General features: G+C 37.1%; 3 protein-coding genes and 1 pseudogene across 4 annotated transcripts; 1 reads left to right on the top strand and 3 right to left on the bottom strand.

The window, feature by feature from the left end:
• Positions 1 to 1,425: 1,425 nt before the first annotated feature.
• Positions 1,426 to 5,905, bottom strand: LOC148577144 (toMV susceptible protein tm-2-like; annotated as a pseudogene). The gene is made up of 2 exons (XR_015902375.1): positions 2,791 to 5,905; positions 1,426 to 1,976 (listed from the first exon to the last, which is right to left on the bottom strand). The product of XR_015902375.1 is annotated as a toMV susceptible protein tm-2-like (transcript).
• On the bottom strand, positions 5,905 to 6,921 carry LOC148577145 (toll/interleukin-1 receptor-like protein). Its single transcript, XM_088501512.1, has 2 exons — positions 6,343 to 6,921; positions 5,905 to 6,232 (listed from the first exon to the last, which is right to left on the bottom strand). Exons 1-2 carry the CDS (start codon positions 6,834 to 6,836, stop codon positions 5,908 to 5,910), a joined length of 819 nt encoding a protein of 272 aa, XP_088357638.1. The 5' UTR covers positions 6,837 to 6,921; the 3' UTR covers positions 5,905 to 5,907.
• A 459-nt stretch (positions 6,922 to 7,380) lies between these two features.
• LOC148577146 (putative disease resistance RPP13-like protein 3) lies at positions 7,381 to 11,261 on the bottom strand. The gene is made up of 2 exons (XM_088501516.1): positions 10,695 to 11,261; positions 7,381 to 10,476 (listed from the first exon to the last, which is right to left on the bottom strand). Exons 1-2 carry the CDS (start codon positions 11,186 to 11,188, stop codon positions 7,611 to 7,613), a joined length of 3,360 nt encoding a protein of 1,119 aa, XP_088357642.1. The 5' UTR covers positions 11,189 to 11,261; the 3' UTR covers positions 7,381 to 7,610.
• Positions 11,262 to 16,050: 4,789 nt separating this feature from the next.
• LOC148577147 (uncharacterized) lies at positions 16,051 to 17,763 on the top strand. The gene has a single exon (XM_088500678.1). It carries the CDS (start codon positions 16,051 to 16,053, stop codon positions 17,761 to 17,763), a length of 1,713 nt encoding a protein of 570 aa, XP_088356804.1.
• Positions 17,764 to 18,157: the final 394 nt, after the last annotated feature.

Below are 18,157 nucleotides of genomic sequence, written 5' to 3' on the forward strand. Positions count from 1 at the left end.
TGGCCTGATTTTGAAATTTTGAAAATATGATGCTGACGATGACTTTATTTTAGAAAAGAGAAAGTTACATTTGAGGAAAAGTGGCTATGAGCCTGAAAAGATTTGTGAAATGGGATTTTAAAGGCTAAAACCAAGGCTGGAAAGGATTGATTTTCGATTTCAAAGTAAATTGAATTGAGAAAAAGTGATTTATGGTTTGAATGATGATTTTATGAGTTTAATGATGTTGGATGGTGGAAGTGTTTTATGTTATGAGCCAGAATGGCTGTATATGATAATGAATTATGGCTGATTGTGAAATATGTTATGAGCCGGATGGTTGAGTATGAATATGAATGATTTTGACTTGATAAAGTGATTGTGCACTTCCAATTATCTGAGATACGAGTTTTTCTAGGTGAAAGCAGTGGCTAGCCACCACGTGCTCCGGGTTGAGACTCGATATTCTGCTGACCTTATGTCGTAAGTGTGGCCGGACACTGTGAAAGTTTCGGATGAGCTCGCCCCCGTGAATATACACCAGTGAAGGTGTTGGATGTGAATTATAATTATGATTGTGAATGACTTGAGTTGGGGATGCACGACAGAGGGACAGTCCAATGGTTAGCTACCAGGACTTGTCAGGTTGGCTTTATAACTGCTTGTTTGTGCTTGAACTTCCTACTTGTGTTTGCGACCGAAACTCTGTTGGATTGTGGTGGATTGGCTGATGTTGGATTGTTTGGGCCTAGGGCCGTGGTTAATATGAGATGGGCTGATGGTTGATTTCGGTTGTGTTTTTTGTTTAGAAAAGTTATGAAAAACTAATTTGGTTTAGCATAGATAAACCTTTTGAAAGGCCTTTGAATTTCTAAGAAAATGAACAGTTCTTCTTTCAAAAAGGATTTCAGTTTTTCTCTTATAGTAAACCTTTGCCTTTGAAAAGATGCATAAGGCGGTTATTAATCATTGTAACAAATTTATCTCGCGTATTCTATTATAGTAATTCTGCAACCCTATAGTGAGAACCCTTTCAAGAATGATGTACAAATCTTCTATTTTCAGGTTGCAGATGACGAAGTTCAGAAGATATTATTTATTTTTCTGTCAGATGATATTTTTGTATTGTTTTAATATTTATGTTTCCCTCGCTTTTAATTTTGCAAGTCTTGTATGAGGGATAGGATTGTGATGATATGTTTGTAAATTAATATATGCGTGTGTGTGTGTTTATATCCTGTGAGTATTGTAGCTTATATTGTAAGTCTGGATGTTTGTTTTTTTGGAAAGTTCGGTTAAAGTTTTATACAGGCTCATAGTTTAATATTAAATAGTATAAGAGTCGTCTTAATATCCGAGCTATTAAAGTGGCACAGGCGGAAGCGTGGCTTTTGGTAGTTAGGATGTTACACTCAGCTAGTTCGAAGGACAAGACCCATTCTGGTACCATTATATCATTTCTACATATATTCCACTTAAGTTAGAATAAATCTTAACTTATAACTGTGTACCTTACATATTAGCCCACTACTACTGCTCAATCAATTACCTCTCCACTGGCGCTTGATTAGCCACCTCAACAACAACGACAAGACCAGGGACAAACCACATCTCATCAATCCAGGTATCCAGGTTACAAGGTCTGTTGAGTCTCTCTCTAAATCGCTTTTCCAATTTCAACTGGGACATAGGTAGTCGACTTAATAAAGGAGCATACTCAGCACTCTCCAACACAGACTCTCATCCTTGGACATGTCTCTCCAACCAACCAGGTTGCGCTTTCTGCTGAATACCAGGTAGCCCCTGACTCTGACTCTCTCTCTCGAGTTGCTGAAACTACTGCTTCAGATTCTCCCCCATCTAGAGTCCTGTAAACCTTTCCTTCTCCTCAAAGAACCTCCAGTCCTCCCTAACGGGCTGAATTTCAAACTCCTCTTGGTCAAGGATCTGGAAATTTAGGTGTTTCCACAGAACCTACAAGTGCCACCTTGGCCAACCTGATTTCCATTCAAAATTAAGCTATCTAGAAAGACGAAGTGCCTATTTCTTCAGTCTTCAAACATATAATATATCAAATCAAATCAAATAATACTTTTTCATCCAAATCTTTTTCAATCATATTTTCTCAATCTTAAAGCATTTCAAACATATTTCACAATTTTAAAATAAGTGAGTAACAACAAATACTCCAATGCTTCAAAAAAATCATATTCGAATAAAATCAAATATTTTAAAATAATATAAAACTTCATCAAACATGCATATAGCCTCGTAAAAACATATAGTCTTATGTACATATTAAGATGAACTTAACAAAGATAAATATTTAGTTATAATAAATCAATTATTTAATCTAATTTAAAATTCTTTGATAATAATATGCAAGTGTAATTATAAGTTTAAAGCAATGTATATCAAAATAAAATAATTAAAGATGCAAAGCCAACCAATTATAAATATAAAGCATACTCATAATTTAGTCCAAAAGATCGAAAAGATCGAACCCAAAATGCCAAATTAAATGGCAAAAAAAGTTGGAATAAGATAAAATAAAAGAGCGCAGAATAGAATTGGACCGAGCCAATGGCAGCAACTTCAATTCTAATAGCAGCAGCAACTCTAACAACAATATCACGGATGTAATCTCAACTAACAACAGTAGCATAGCTACCACTTCTAACCCGTAATAAACAACAACAAAAGCAGATTAATAAAAAAAAGACAGCACAAAAATAGAGCGAGAGTGTAACGTAGATAAAGCGGAACAGAAATGGAAAGCGATGTGTACAAGCAGAATGGATTTTGTTTTACCAAGGTAAAGGAAGAGCAGTGGTGGCTCTTGACGGCAACAATTCCGACGACTCTGGCAGCAACTTTCATGGCCCCAGAGACTCCGGCGAACAATGAAGAACCAAAAGCAGAAGCAAAAGAGAACAATCTCTTCTCCAGTCACCTCCTCCACCTGCAACCGAGGCAACCGCAATGACAGTGGAAGAACAGAAGGTTTGCTCTGTCTTGCGGTGTGGTGGAAGGCAGCAGCAACTCAGCGACCTGCTCCAGTAGAGCTAGCTCCCCTTTCTCTCTCCCGTTCGCGCCCCACCTCTCTGCCCTGCTTGGCGACGACGATGGCCTCAACCGGGACGGCGACAGTCTCGATCAATGGCAACGGCGGCGGCGGGACGTCCTCCTTCCTCTTATCCGTCGCGCGCTTTCCTCTTTCTCCATGGAAGTTCTGCGACCTCACTCTCTCTCATCTCTCCCGCGCATCTCTTCCTTTTTCTCTGCGACAGTGACAGTGGCGTCCAGCCCCACCAGCGTCATCCTCCTTCTCCCCCTCTTCTTCCTTTCTTTCTCCCTCTCCGTTTTTCCTCTCTCTTTTTCGTTCTTTTTCTTTTGTTCTGACTTCAGGGTGTGTGCTTGTGTTTGAGTGAGTGTGTGTGGGTTTAATTTAGAAAGTAGGGTTTGGTTTGGAGAAAAGAGGAATAAGAGTATTGTAAAAATTTTACAGTAGCATCCTTTTTGTCCAAAGAGAAGCGAGTCCCAGCATAAAAAAAATGAGCTATACCCAATCATCAATACAAGACCAAGAACCAAGACAATAACGAACATAATTATTGTAATCAGGTTCAATAAAATGCAAGTCGAATTCCGGGGAATGCATTCGTTCAGGAAGGGACTGCAACGTCAAGCCAAAGCACTCACGAAAGGCAGCACGCCGAAGTCTAGACATCGCACCAACTTCTAATGTAACACTTGAGACACGCACATATAACATGATTAACACTTGAAGCTGCGGAAAGCTCCCAGCCCCACCACAATGAAGGACATCTTGGTCACATTTTACGTCGCTTAATTTTAAAATTTGAAGGCTGCGAATCCGTCCCAAAGCATTCATGTCTTGGTACTTCAAACCCTTACACCGTTTCAAGACAATCTTGCTAAGATTTGACGGAAATGTAATTTTACCTAATGGAACTCTTTCAGAGATGTCAAACATAAGTTTCAGTTTACGTAGTTCGCTTAGGCGGTGCAGGCTCCTCAAGTTTTCGTCTACTAATTGACATTCGTCTTCACTTATCACTAAACCCAGTGCTCTCAAGTTGGGAAAGTAGCCATTGTTGAGTAAGAGCCCTAGTTGTGAATCTGCATACACAAAAAACAGGGTTTGGAGATTCTGCATTCTATCTTTTACCCTTTCATCTACCAATAAATGCTCACCCTTTTCCATACGAAAATGTCTCATTTGCTTTAACCCCTCATCAACACTTATTTTCTTTCCCTTCCAAATGCGATTTACTTGTATTGTTTGCAAACTCTGAAGCTTAAATAACCGATCTGGAACAGGAAAATCCATTTTCAAGAACTTGAGGCTTTTCAACCTCTCCAAGTCCTCAGCATTCTTTTTCATTGTTAGCGCCACACACAATCCATTCAAATATAGCACATTAACTGGGAAATCTTCTGGAATATGATTTGACAACCCACAGTAATGTCCATAAACGAACAAGGAACAAGTGCTTGAATGATTACATGTTAACGAACATGCATAGGATCCTTTGTTCCTGGAAAAGGACAGCCTGCGAGCATTGTTACTGTTATCAGGGTTGTCGTTACTCACCAATATGCACAGTTCCCGGATGAGATCGTGGATCTGACATGTTTTCACGCCTTTGCCATCACTCTTCCTCTTCACAACTTGTACCAAGTTACGATCCACTAGCTCCTTCAAGTATTTCTCACCAATATCCTCAGGTTCTATCAATCTTCTTCCAGTTTGGATTGGCTTTATGAAGTCTTCTGATATCCATAGTTGGATTAAGTCTCTCACCAGAATCTCTTCATCTTCAGGAAACACCCCAAGATATAGGAAGCATGGCTTCATTTTCTCAGACAGATCATCGTAGCTATACTTCAATATCTTCATCATATCTTTACCTTCCTTGTCTTCAGCAACAGACCAATAAGGGAGCAGGTTCTTGATTTCTTCCCATGCATCCTCTTATCTCTCCTTCTTCGCGACAATCCCGGCTGTGGTTTTGATAGCCAATGGTAAACCTTTGCAGCTTTCGAAAGCAATTGATCTTCCAATAAGCTCTAAAGGAGGACACTCTTCTCTGCCAAACACCTTATTGCGAAACATTTCCCAACTTTGATCTTCATCCAACAAGTGTAGTTGGTGGTGAGGCTCCTTTGACCTTGCATAATTCGCCATTTGATCATTACGAGTAGTTACTAGTATCATGCTGCCGTTGTCGTTATCCGGTAAAGGAGCCTTTAGCTTGTCCCATACGTTTGCTTCCCAGAGATCGTCAAGCACTACCAAATACTTTTTCCCATTCAAATGGTTTCTCACCATATCTTTCAACTCCTCTTCACCTGCATTTTTATATTCAGCTTCGGGTACCTTCAAACACTTGAGAAGGTTTTTGAAAACTTCCGTTGGCATGCACTCTTTGGAAACGGTTGCCCATGCGCGGCAAGGAAATAGCTCTCTGGCCTCATCGCTAGTGTAGACCTTCCGGGCAAGTGTAGTTTTGCCCAACCCACCCATGCCAACAATGGAAACAACATTCCTAGCAGAATCTTCTTCTTTGAGTTGATTAATTATTACATCCAAGTCTTCCTCCAATCCCACTACATTTTCTTCCATCATAGTAGAGCTTCCTCTGTTGCCTTCAAATTCACCTTCATCGAAGCGATATTTCTTAATATCAACACCAGCATGCTCATCCAGCACATCTTCATATCTTGTTGTTATGATGATCCTACTGCCAGGACCAAACCAATCAATTTCTCCAGCTAGTGAATTCAGTTGTTGTATATTATCAACATCATCCAAAACCAGAAGAACTCTTTTTTGGCCTAGTCTTCGTTTTATTTCAAAAGATCCACCAAATGTGCTTCCGATCTTATTCTTTACCTTCTCTTTCATCTCAGAAAGAAGCGTTTTTCTTGTAGATCTTCTAGGCCAGCGCCACTTGCATTTGTTTTCTTACTGATACTGGAAAGAAAACTTGCAGTTGCAAAGTCACACCTAATCTTGTTATACAACTCCGCAACAAATTGACTTAGGTCACCATCTCCATGAATTCCCAGCATCAAACGGCTAGCATGAGATGAACCAATCTGTAGAAGTGATTTTGCCTCTTCAAGTTTAGAATCACATCCAAGTGGATGGTGAATATACAGAGGCAAAGGAGGAAGTCCTTCTATGACCTCTTGGACAATCTTGTTAATAGCCATACCAAATGGTCTGCAAAGAACATACACATTTTCTTTGCATTTTAACTTGTCTTCTTTTAATTTATAGAAATATATAAAATACTAATAGACAAATGAATCATAAATAAAGTAGCTACTCACGTATTCTGATCACAGCGTTGACCATAAATCTTGCCTACTTGAGACAAGGCTGACCTCCAAGCTTCCAACTTGTGATTGTATCGGCCTTTTTCTTGATGATCAGTCATGGCTTTTGCATATTCATTGAGCTGGTACTGCACATCTGATCTTTCCACATAGTAATAAACTGGTAACACTGGTCGCTTCCTTCCGTTCTCTGAACACTCCATGATCTTGACGAGTTCATCAAGGCACCACTTAGAAGTTGGATATTTATCACAGAGTACAAGAATTGACATCCTTGATCTTTCAATTGCTTCAAGAAGAGCACCTTCAAGTTCCTCGCCTATTCTCAGCTCGTCGTTATCTCTGAAGGTGTCGATTCCGTTGTTGATCAAAGCATGATAGAGTGCGTCTGTGAATCTGAGTCTTGTGTAGCCTCTAAAGCTCAGAAAAACATCATACTTGAAATGTGAATATGGTGTTGCACCTTGATCTGATGATGAACTTGCCATGGCAAGAGTCTTTGGAAGCTTTGAAGTTCAGTAATGACTAATGATGCTCAAGAATCAACAGGATAGAAATTGAAATGGAGATTAGGTGAAGTCTACAAACAAGCACGGAGGAAAATTTCTTTGTAATTGCTGAGTCTAAATACTATAATTATGATTATATTGAAAATCATTCAAATGATTATAAAATAGTATTGCTAGCTTTCAAGATTAATTGCTTTCCCGGTGCATTCTTTATTTACTACAATTTACACTAGCCGGTGGATTGACTTCGGCCGGGTCTATTTGGTGATTAGTGATTAGTGGCGTGTTGTTTTCTAATTGGTCAAATTTAAACTAAAATTTTATTCCCCATGGATCAAACATAATATTTTATGATGAAGCAATACTACTCTCTTCTTCTTTTGAAAATTCACCTATTTTTTATTTACTTTTTGCACTCCACTAATTTTATTAAATTTTCATTATTTTTTAAAATATCGATCATTAAATATTTATAATATTCCACAAAATTTATATATCTCTTAATTGGAAATCTAAATCCTTAACTAATTAAGATGAATATTATAAATTTGGTTAAGAATATTCGATCTCATTATCAGCAAAAATTATACGTCCATGTGTAGGGATGTAAATAGGTGAAGCCTGTGTTACTGTTGGAATTTGGCATGTGACATTCAGATCTTTGAAGGTGAAGTTCAGTTGTACAAACACCTTTTGGCAGTAGATACTAGAAAGTAGAAACAGATAAAGAATCGAGACACAAACAGGTGGTAGTTACGTACGACGGCGACGGAGAGGTAGGCCATCCAGATCTGTATATCCGTTTACAGTGAGCTTGCAACCCTTCTTGAGCTCAACATTTCGGAGGCTTCTTTCCAATTCGTCGGAGGGGCCAACAATATCCACCTTTTGTAAGGTAGTTAAGGACCAGAGCTGTTTAGGAAGCGCAGTCACTCGAAGACACTGCTTCATCACCAAACACCGAAGAGGAGGCATTATTTCACCTCCGTCCAACACACCCCGGTTGTATCCAGATGAGTATTCGAGTTTCAGCACTTGAAGCCGTGAGAAACCTCCGCCCACGCACGAGAGAGGGACCTCATAAGACCCTGAATATATGCTTAAACTTTGCAGGTTGGCTAGTTGCCCCAAACTGTGCATCGCTCTCGAATCCAACTCCCCACATCCCGACAAGGTAATCTTGATAAGATTTGGCGGGAAAGCGGTTATTGCTTCTGATGATAGGCAAAAATCATTGCAGAGGAGTTTTAGCCTACGGAGCTTGCTTAGGTACTTGAGGCTCTTTAATAGTTCATGCAGTGTTGCAGAAGAATAATCACTTGTACAAGCCTGGTATGTTTTCTTCTTGCTAAACCTTGAGAACAGAGAATCTGTATCATCTTTACGTGAACCGTACTTCAAGGCCAGTTTTCTCAAGTTGGGAAATATGTTGTTGCTGAACAGAGATGCTATTGTTTGATCAAGAGCCACTCCATAGAGGGTTTGGAGGTTCCACAATATTGTTGGTGCTTGTGGTGCTGCTGGAGGTAGCTTTGTGCTGCATCTCACATAAACATGTCTCAGTCGATCAAGCTTCCAAAATCCATCTAGGATAGTGAATGGCGCCCAAACCTCCAAATCCAGTGTTTCTAACTTTGGAAGGTTCCAGATATAATATGGAACGTATACCTTTCTATTAGCCGGACGCTTTAGTCTCAAGTACTTCAGGTGGATCATTGTTTCCAGATCATTAGAATCTGATGTGAAATACACTTGATCTTGCAAGTGTAGCACTTGTATAGACTGGAAATTTTTAAGACAACTTTCTTTGCAGTTCGTCCTTCCGGCTCCGGCGAAAAAGAACAACGAACGAGTGTCCGGTTTGACTGAGGAGACATAAGATTGTGCATTGCACAGAAAAGACAATCTATGAGGATTGCTTGTGTTGTTGGCATGGATGTTGGACTCTGTGAAAACCTCTAAGGAGTTATTAGCTTTGCTTTCTAATATGCAGAGTTCGCGGAGGAGATCATGAATCTTACATGTTTTCACACCTCCATAGCTCCTTGTACTACTTACTTGTATCAAGCTACGATCTACCAACTCACCCAAGTAATCTTCACCCACATCTTCTGGTTCTGGTGCATTTGAAGTTCCACTTTCATGTGGTTGTATGAACCCTTCGGCTATCCATAACTGGATAAGTTCTTTCGCAGGGATCTCATAATCTTCAGGGTAGATTCCAAGGTACAGAAAACATGGCTTCAATCTTCTAGGCAAATAGTCGTAGCTAAGTTTTAGTACATCCATGACTTTGGTCTTGTCTTGAGCAAGATGCCAACTGACATAGCCCTTAATTCTCAACCACTCTTGTTCTGTCCTTTTTCTCTTGGCAACAAGCCCTGCTAAGGTGATGATAGCAAGTGGTAGACCCTTACAACTTTCGACAATTGATCTACCAAGGGGGTCTAGATTTGAAGGACACTCTTCATTCAAAAACACTTTCTTGCAAAACAATTCCCAACTTTCTTTTTGGTCAAGTAAGCGAAGAAAGTGAGGAGGCTTACTTGGATTTGTATAGTTTGCCACCATTTCATTACGACTTGTTATTAGTATTTTGCTGCCATTTTTATGGTTTGGAAAGGTATCCCTCAAATCGTCCCATGCTTCAGGTTCCCAGATATCATCAAGCACCACAAGGTATTTGCTCCATTTCAAACACTTTCCCACTTCATTCTTCAAAACCTCCTCACTTGAATCTTTAAATTTAGATGTTGAACTCATCAAGCAGTCAAGAATTCTCAACAAAACTTCCTTTTTGTTGTAGTCTTTGGAAACATAACTCCATGCATGATAAGGGAACAATTTCTTGACCTCTTTGCTGCTGTAGATCTTTCGAGCAAGAGTAGTCTTACCCAACCCACCCATACCAATGATGGAGACAACATTATTGTGTGAATCCTCGTCTTGCAACTTCTTAATTAAAATGGCAATGTCATCCTCAAAACCTACTACATCTTCTTCCACAACATACCTCTTTTGTTTGTCAACTGATTCCATGCCTTCGAATTCACCTTCATCGAAGCAAAATTTCTTAATCTCAACACCTTTTTTTAATGCATGCTTATCTAGCACACCTTCATTTCTTGTTGTTGTAATGATCCTACTACCAGGACCAAACCAATCACCTGCCCCTGCTAATGATTCCAATGGTTGTATGCTATCAACATCATCCAAAACTAGAAGAACTCTCTTTTGGCCAAGCCTTTGTCTAATTTCAGAGGATCCTCTGGATATGCTTCCTAACTCAGTCTTCACTTCCTCTCCCATCTCAGACAAAAGCGTTTTTTGCAGACCTTCTAAGCCACCTCTTTTTGTTTTTTCACTAACATTAGAAAGAAAGCTTCCAGCTTTAAAATGACCTCTAATCTCATTATATAGCTCCAAAACAAATTTTCTTAGTTCACCATCTCCATGAATTCCCAGCATGAAACAGGCAGAATGAGAATCAATCTCTAGAAGTGATTTCGCCTCTTCAAGCTGAGAATCTAATCCAAGTGGGCGATCAATATACAAAGGAATAGAAGGAAGTCTCCTTGAGACCTCTTCAACAATGTTGTCAATAATCACACCCCAAGGTCTGCAAAGCACATATTCAATGCATTATATTTTCTTTGTATTTGTCTTCTTTAACTTTACACAAATATACAAAAACTATCACCAAACAAATGAAAAATATATAGAAATGATCTATTTAGAAAGCTACTGCTATGTATATCATAGCATAAAATTGACAACTAAAGGTGTTAATGAAAATATTTTATAAGTAAAGCTTTGTGTGCAAATTAAAGTACTCACGTATTCTGATTACAGAGTGGACCATAAATCTTGCCAACTTGAGACAAGGCTGACCTCCATGCTTCCAACTTGTGATTGTATCTGCCTTTTTCTTGATGATTAGTCATGGCTTTTGCATATTCATTGGGCTGGTACTGCACATCTGATTTTTCCACATAGTAATAAACTGGTAACACCGGTCGCTTTGTTCCGTTGTGGGAACACTCCATGATCTTGAGGAGTTCATCAAGGCACCACTTGGAAGTTGGATACTCATCACACAGTATAAGAACTGACATCCTTGATCTTTCAATTGCTTCAACAAGAGCACCTTCGAGTTCCTCGCCTGTTCTCAGATTCTCTCTATCTCTGAAAGTCTCGATTCTTTTGTTGACCAAAGCATGATAGAGTGTGTCTGTGAATCTGAGCCTTGTGTAGCCTCTAAAACTCAGGAAAACATCATACTTGAAATATGACAATGGTGTCGCATCGTGATCTGATGATGAACCTGCCATGGAAACAGTCTGAAAGGTTTCAATTGCACTAACAATAACCAAGAGTCAACGAATGTTATGAGTAATAGAAATTGAAATAGAGATAATGGAGATTGGGTGAAGTCATTACATTACGACCAAACACGGAGTCAAGTTTCTCTGCAGTTACTGAGTCTCAATATTTTTATTACAATTCACATTATTATTATTATTATGAATAAAGAATGGTAAAAACTCATGTGAAGTCGACTTAACGTGAAGTTGATACCTGAGGATTATTAGAGCCGTTAGATGAAAATTTAGTCAAATCAGTTAAATCATTCAACGGTCCTCAGGTATCATCATTCACGTGAAGTCGACTGCACTTGACTTGACGTGAAGTTAATACTTGAGGACCATTAACATAATTATAATAAAATTTTACCTAACTAAATGTATTAAATTAAAACACAATTTAAATATAAATTTAACATAATTAATATACGCACAAAATCTCTAACATACATATTAAAATAATATTTTTAATTTTAATATTAGCAGAAGACTTCATTGCAACAGAAAACTTTTAATGGAAATCATCTAATTTTTTATATTAGTTATTATTACTGAAAAACATTATATTTATAATTTTTTTTTAAATTAAGTCTAATTAAATTGAATAATAAAATTTGGACGAATAAATAAGTGAAAGTAATAAGAATAATTTTTGTTGATATTAAATTAATTTAATTAAATTTAATTTATAAAAAAACTTGTTCGTGTAATATTATTCGTTATTATGTTATTGAGATTGATAATGTATTTAGCTCTCGAGTATTTAATACTATATCCCTGACCTCATTGCTATAATGCTATGATATTCTTAACTGCTTGCTATGTCATTGTCATTAAACAGGAGCAATATCGTGGGGTTTTTTTATTTATTTATTTTAATCACATATTTGTCATCATTTGTCTTATTTAATATTCATTAATTATTATAATAATTAATAAATATTAAATAAAATAAATTATGGTTATTTTTAACTAATTTTCTTTAGGTATGGATCATTTTCAGAATATGAATAGGAATATGGAGTACTTCTCAGTGTTAGCCATGATCCATGATTTAAATTATAAATATACTGCAAACAGGGTCATGAAGGAGTAGTGTCTAAGTCTATACAATTACCGATGAGACGCTTGTTTGTAATGACTTTGAACCATTAATTAGTCGGTATTAATATTTTTATATATAAATCTAAATAAAATATAAATACAGTATAATTTTAAAAGTTAAATATTCGAAAGAGAAATTCTTTATATATAAGTATTTTTTCATACAAATTATACAAGTTATTTATTTTTTTTTATTTTTCTTTTTCTTCTTCTTCTTCTTTTTTTTCGTGCCTCTTCTTCTTCTTCGTTTTTGAAGTGTTTTATCATTCTTCTTTTGATTTTGCAACATTATGTATTTTTTTCTTCTTTATTTGATTTTTTCCTCCCAAAAAGAACGATGAGAATATGAAATAAAAAAATGAAGAAGAAGAAGCAGCAGAAGATGAGGAGGAGAAAGAAGAAAAGTTCTGAATTATACATAAGGTGTACTTCAACGAATTTTGGGTGTATTTTTTAAATTCTTTGGGTGTATTTCTATAATCGTTTGGGTGAATTATTGTAACCGTTTCGGTGTATTTCTGTAACCGTTTGGGTGTATTTCTGAAGTTCCATTATCTTCAAAACGATTTCAAAGCTTGATTTTAGAAACCATGAAAATCGAAAAAAAAAACGAAGCAAGAATACCAATGATAAACGCAGATAAAACAACAAATGAAAAGACAAAGAGAGAATGCACGAAGGAGATCGAACAAATTTTACAAGAAACTCGTTTTCATGGAGGAAGAAGAAGAAGAGTAGGAGAAGAAGAAGGAGAAGAAGAAGGAAGAGGAGGAGGAGAAAGAGGAACGCAAAGCACGCCATGGAAATCGTATATGGGCCAGCGTATTTTTTATTAAGTTTCTCCCAACTTGTATAAATTGTAAACCAAATGACTTGTATGTGTAGTACTCTCTCATCATAAATATTAAATAAGTTAAGTTCTAACTATTTTTTTTATCTCCCTAAATATTGGCTAAATACGGACTAAATTTATTAGAATTTGTTGTCTCTGGAGACTTTCTCATATTTTTCTGAGATTGCTTAATTAATAGAGAGCCACATAGTATCAGAAAATGTTTCTGATCAACAAATATTTTTTGTATAGTGCATAGTCATAGTTTATCAAAGAAATCGATCATCGTTTTCTCTTTCTTTTTCAGATTTTGGTGAGAGTTCAGTCACACAAAATATGAACTTTTTAATTATATTTATATCTGTCTTTATTAGGCATACCAAATTCTGCTAGCATAGATTATTGTGATGGCTTATTTTCAATAATGATATTCTGACATTCTTGCTATATATGTCATTGTCCTAATAGAGTGATATGGTTATTCGGGTGAAAAAAAAGAACTGATAGATATCAAAATAGACATATGATGAGTGATTTTAAATCTTAAGCCATTATAGAAGGGGTTTAGTGTTTAACGCTACACTAAAAGTATAAAATACTCATCTCATATTTAGTGATAGAGAAAATCTAGAGAACCAACTCTATATGCAATCATACTCATTAGTCATAGTTCATCTAAGAAATCAATCATCATGTTCTCTATCGGATTTTGGTGTGAGCTAACTCGCAATCGATGAACTTTTTGGCTATATTCATATCTGATCTTTGATAGCTATATCAGAAACTGCTGTCAGATAAATGTGATGGCTTACATTCAATAATGATATTCTGAGGATCTTGCTATGTCACTATTCTAATACAAAGCGATATGTTTTATTGGATCAAGAAAAACTGATATATATCAAAGTGGACATATGATGGAGTGATTCTGAATCTTAGACATGATCGAGAATATTTAATGCTATACACTAATAATTGAACTCATGTTGATGAGTTTGGAAAACTCTTGTTTAATTTTGATGATGAACAAACATTATTAAAATGTTTAATTACAAAATTATTAATTTGATCTTAATTTGCATTTGCCTAATTAATAATTTTGTTGTGCAGATTTTATATTGGGCCAAAAACAAATTTATTGTGCTAGCCCAATTTACACTCAGCCTTGGTTTTAATAACAAAAAAATGAATGTGGCTGATTTAATGTTACTTGGGCCCAAATGTTTTTGATTACTCTAAGTCCAAATGGGTTACATGCTTTCCATTTGTTTTATGCATGCTCCAAGTCTTATCAAGAAAGCAAATGTTATTAATGGGCCAAGACCAAATATTGTTGCAATCAAGCCCATATTTTATAAGAGTTTCTCATGCATGATCCGAAACCAAAGAAGGAAGAAAGCAAAATTGCTTTCAACGGATCCAAGGATTCAAACATTAGATGGATTCCAAAATTCATTTAATTACAATGTGTTGCATGGGAACTATGAGAGAGAACATGAGTGACTTTGATTTGATGGACATTATTGAAGCTACACGTTATTCAGTAAAGGGAAGTAAACATTTACTTTGCTTTATCAAACCACTTTAGTTAATGTCCATATTCTCTTTCTTCTCTCTCACAACTCTTTCTCTCTTCGGTCATTACTCAGAAAATATTGGCAGCCATGGAAGCAAAAGTAAGCTACCGAGATGAAGAGAAAGCAAGCCTAAAGACCATCACAATGATGGCAAGAAAACATACTAAAATAAAAATGAGCTGTGGCTAAGATATTCACCAAATGTGGTTAGATTTGGTGAGGTTATCTTGAGTCTTTCATGCTCAAAAATGGAAGAAGAAGATTCGGCCAGCTGGAGGAGATTCTTGAAGCATGGCTTGTCTTCGATTCTACTCAACCACCACAGGAAGTAGCTAGAGTGGCGAAGTGATGGTTGAAGGCAGAGATTGAAGCAGATGAAGTCATCATCATCATGAAGCATCAAGGGCCAGAATTTCATCTTGGAGAGCAAGCCAAGGATGAAGAGCTCGGATTGATGAAGGGTGACGATCAAGAAAGGACTAGAGGTAATTGCATGTTGGTTAATGCATGGTTATCTCTTCTCTCTCTATGTGGCCGAACCGGTTTTGTTGAAGGAAGAAGAAGTTAGTTCGGTTTTAGCTTCAATAAGTGGAGGCTCCCCTCTTCTATATTAAGGGTGGACAGCCACTGTTTGAAGCAAGGAGAAAATTTGAGAGTGCAAGGCACAGAGTTCTCAGAGCTACCTGAGCTAACAGTTTTCTCTTCTCCTTCAATGTATTCTGTTTTGTAATTTTCTGTTTAATTTTGTCATGTCTTGAGTCTCATGGTAAAAGGCAAACAGTAAGGTTTGTAATGAAAAAGCCATAGAGCGGAAAAATGCAGAGAGTGCAAAATTAAAAGAAAAAGCCATAGATGTCTTAGAGTTCCTTTGTTCATCTATGTTGTGTTTCATGATTCTGTGGGAATCCCCTTGTAAGTTGGGTTAGCACTTTACAAGTTGTAATCTGTTTGATTATAGTGAAATTCCATCATTGTTGTGATGGAGACTGGATGTAGGCTGCACTGCACTTAGCAGCCGAACCAGGATATATCTTGGTGTAATTTTCTTCCTCTCCTACTCCACTTCTGTTTTCTACTGCACAGGAGCAAAAACCAAAAATGTCTCGTGCCAAGTGACGAGACAAAATGAAAATGTCTCGTGGCTAGGGACGAGCTAAAAACAGAAAAGTCTCCTCTGAATCCAGCAAGTGTTAACAAGCAAAAAAAAGGGGCTAAGATTCAACCCCCTCCCCTTTTCTTAGCCACTGAAACCATCAATTGGTATCAGAGCTTGGTCTCAAAGAGATCAAGCTTTGCAGCTTGGAGCAAAGATCCTCATGGCGGAAAACAGTGGCGCAAATGTGGTGTCTTATAATCTAACTGAAGGTCAATCAAGCAACAGACCCCCTCTTTTCAATGGGAAAAATTATACCTATTGGAAGGAGAGGATGAAGATATTCGTACAAGCAGTGGATTACAGACTTTGGAAGATTATTCTCGAAGGGCCTCAATATCCAACTACCACAAGTGCAGAAGGAGTTGTTTCTCTCAAACCAGAAGCAAGATGGACCGAGGAAGATAGGAAGAAGGTGGAGTTAAATGCCAAGGCAATAAATCTGCTCAATTGTGCTATCAGCTTTGAGGAGTACCGACGGGTATCAAGATGCACAACGGCAAAGGAAATCTGGGACAAATTGCAAATCACCCATGAAGGAACCACCATTGTCAAGAAGACTCGGACAGATATGCTAAATAGAGAATATGAAATGTTTGCAATGAAGGAAGGAGAGTCCATTGATGAACTGTTCGAACGGTTCAATGCTATCATTGTTGGCTTAGATGCTCTGGGAATTACTCATTCTGATTCTGTGCTAGTGAGAAGAGTGTTGAGATGTCTCACAAAGGAGTGGGAGACCAAAGCTTTAATTATTTCTGAGAGCAGTAGCCTAGACTCCATGACACTTGATGATTTGAGAGGAAATCTTCTTGCTTTTGAAAATACCTATTTAAAAAAGGATACAAAAAAGAAAGGAATTGCATTTTCTTCTATGACTAACCCTCTGGATGATGAATCCAGTGATAACTCTTCTGAAAATGAGTTTGTTTTATTTGCAAAAAAATTCAGGAAAATGGCTAAGCTCAGAGGCAAAGGCAGCAGCACAAGGAAAATAAAGAAAGACCTTAGCAAGGTAACTTGCTATAATTGCAAGGAAATGGGGCATTTCAAATCTGATTGTCCCAAGCTGAAAAAGGAGGAAAAGCCGAAAAGAGGAAAGAAGAAAGGACTGATGGCCACATGGGAAGACTTGGAAAATGACTCTGATGATGATGATGAAGAAACCGAGACCAAGTCACAAACATGTCTCATGGCAGACCACATAGATCAGGTAGTCTTTCATAACCCTAACACTGAAGATCTCCATCTTATGATAGACCACCTTTCTGAAAAAATAAGATGTTTTCTGCTGGAAAATCAAGAACTTGAACAGCAAATTACCATTCTTAAGGCCGAAAATAGTTTTCTAAAAGAAAAAGTAAGAGAGGCCGAAACTGCTTGTGATCTTGTTGAAGAAAATAAGCAGTTAAGAGCCCAAGTTAGGAGCTGTGAAAGTAACCATTGTGTTCTTGCATATGTGGACTGTTTTAAACAAAATGAAGAGTTGCTTAAAAAGGTTAAAAGACTTGAGGAAGACTTGGCCAAATTTACACAAAGTTCTGAAAGTTTAAATCACATCTTGGCTAGTCAAAAACCTCTTTATGATAAGGTTGGGTTGGGATTTCGTAAATCTGAAAATTCACATTTTGAAAATATTGCTTCATCTTCTAATGACACAAGATTTCAAGATCCCACCTACTTTAACAAAAAGGCAACTCCAAGGTTTTGTAGACTATGCAATCGGAATGGACACTTTCCCATTCAATGCTTTTTCGGTGAAAGAATGGTTGGTGACAAAGTCTATAAAATTGTTTTTGATTACAATGGCTTAGGACATAGAAGATGGTTTAACGTAAAAGGATCCAAAAAGATTTGGATACCTAAGGTTACTTAAGCATTGTTTTGTAGGTGTGCCTAGCATCCAAAAGGAAGGAAAATGTGTGGTATATGGACAGCGGATGCTCTAGGCATATGACCGGAAAGGCAACCTTCTTCATAAAGCTTGATGACTATGATGGAGGACTTGTCACTTTCGGTGATGATGCAAAAGGAAAAATTGTTGCTGTTGGGAAAGTTGGTAAAAACCTTTCTTCTTGTATAAATGATGTTCTCCTTGTACATGGCTTGAAACATAATTTGCTTAGTGTTAGTCAACTTTGTGATTTGGGTTTTGAAGTTATTTTTAAGAAATCTGTTTGTTTAGTTGTGTGTGAGAAAACTGGGAATGTTCTTCTTGAAGCTAAAAGATGTAACAATGTGTATGGATTAACTCTTGAGGATTTAAAAGA

This window comes from Arachis ipaensis, chromosome B1 (genome assembly GCF_059453495.1).
Source record: "Arachis ipaensis isolate K30076 ecotype BB chromosome B1, ASM5945349v1, whole genome shotgun sequence".
NCBI lineage: Eukaryota > Viridiplantae > Streptophyta > Magnoliopsida > Fabales > Fabaceae > Arachis > Arachis ipaensis.

What these genes read in the sequence shown, in the direction of transcription:
- LOC148577146 (XM_088501516.1), bottom strand. Translation starts at nt 11,188, where the DNA reads ATGGCAGGTTCATCATCAGATCACGATGCGACACCATTGTCATATTTC. An exon ending in CCACTCTGTAATCAGAATAC is followed by an intron (nt 10,477 to 10,694) that starts GTGAGTACTTTA and finishes TGTGCTTTGCAG; the next exon opens with ACCTTGGGGTGTGATTATTG.
- LOC148577145 (XM_088501512.1), bottom strand. Translation starts at nt 6,836, where the DNA reads ATGGCAAGTTCATCATCAGATCAAGGTGCAACACCATATTCACATTTC. An exon ending in CAACGCTGTGATCAGAATAC is followed by an intron (nt 6,233 to 6,342) that starts GTGAGTAGCTAC and finishes TGTTCTTTGCAG; the next exon opens with ACCATTTGGTATGGCTATTA.
- LOC148577147 (XM_088500678.1), top strand. Translation starts at nt 16,051, where the DNA reads ATGGCGGAAAACAGTGGCGCAAATGTGGTGTCTTATAATCTAACTGAA.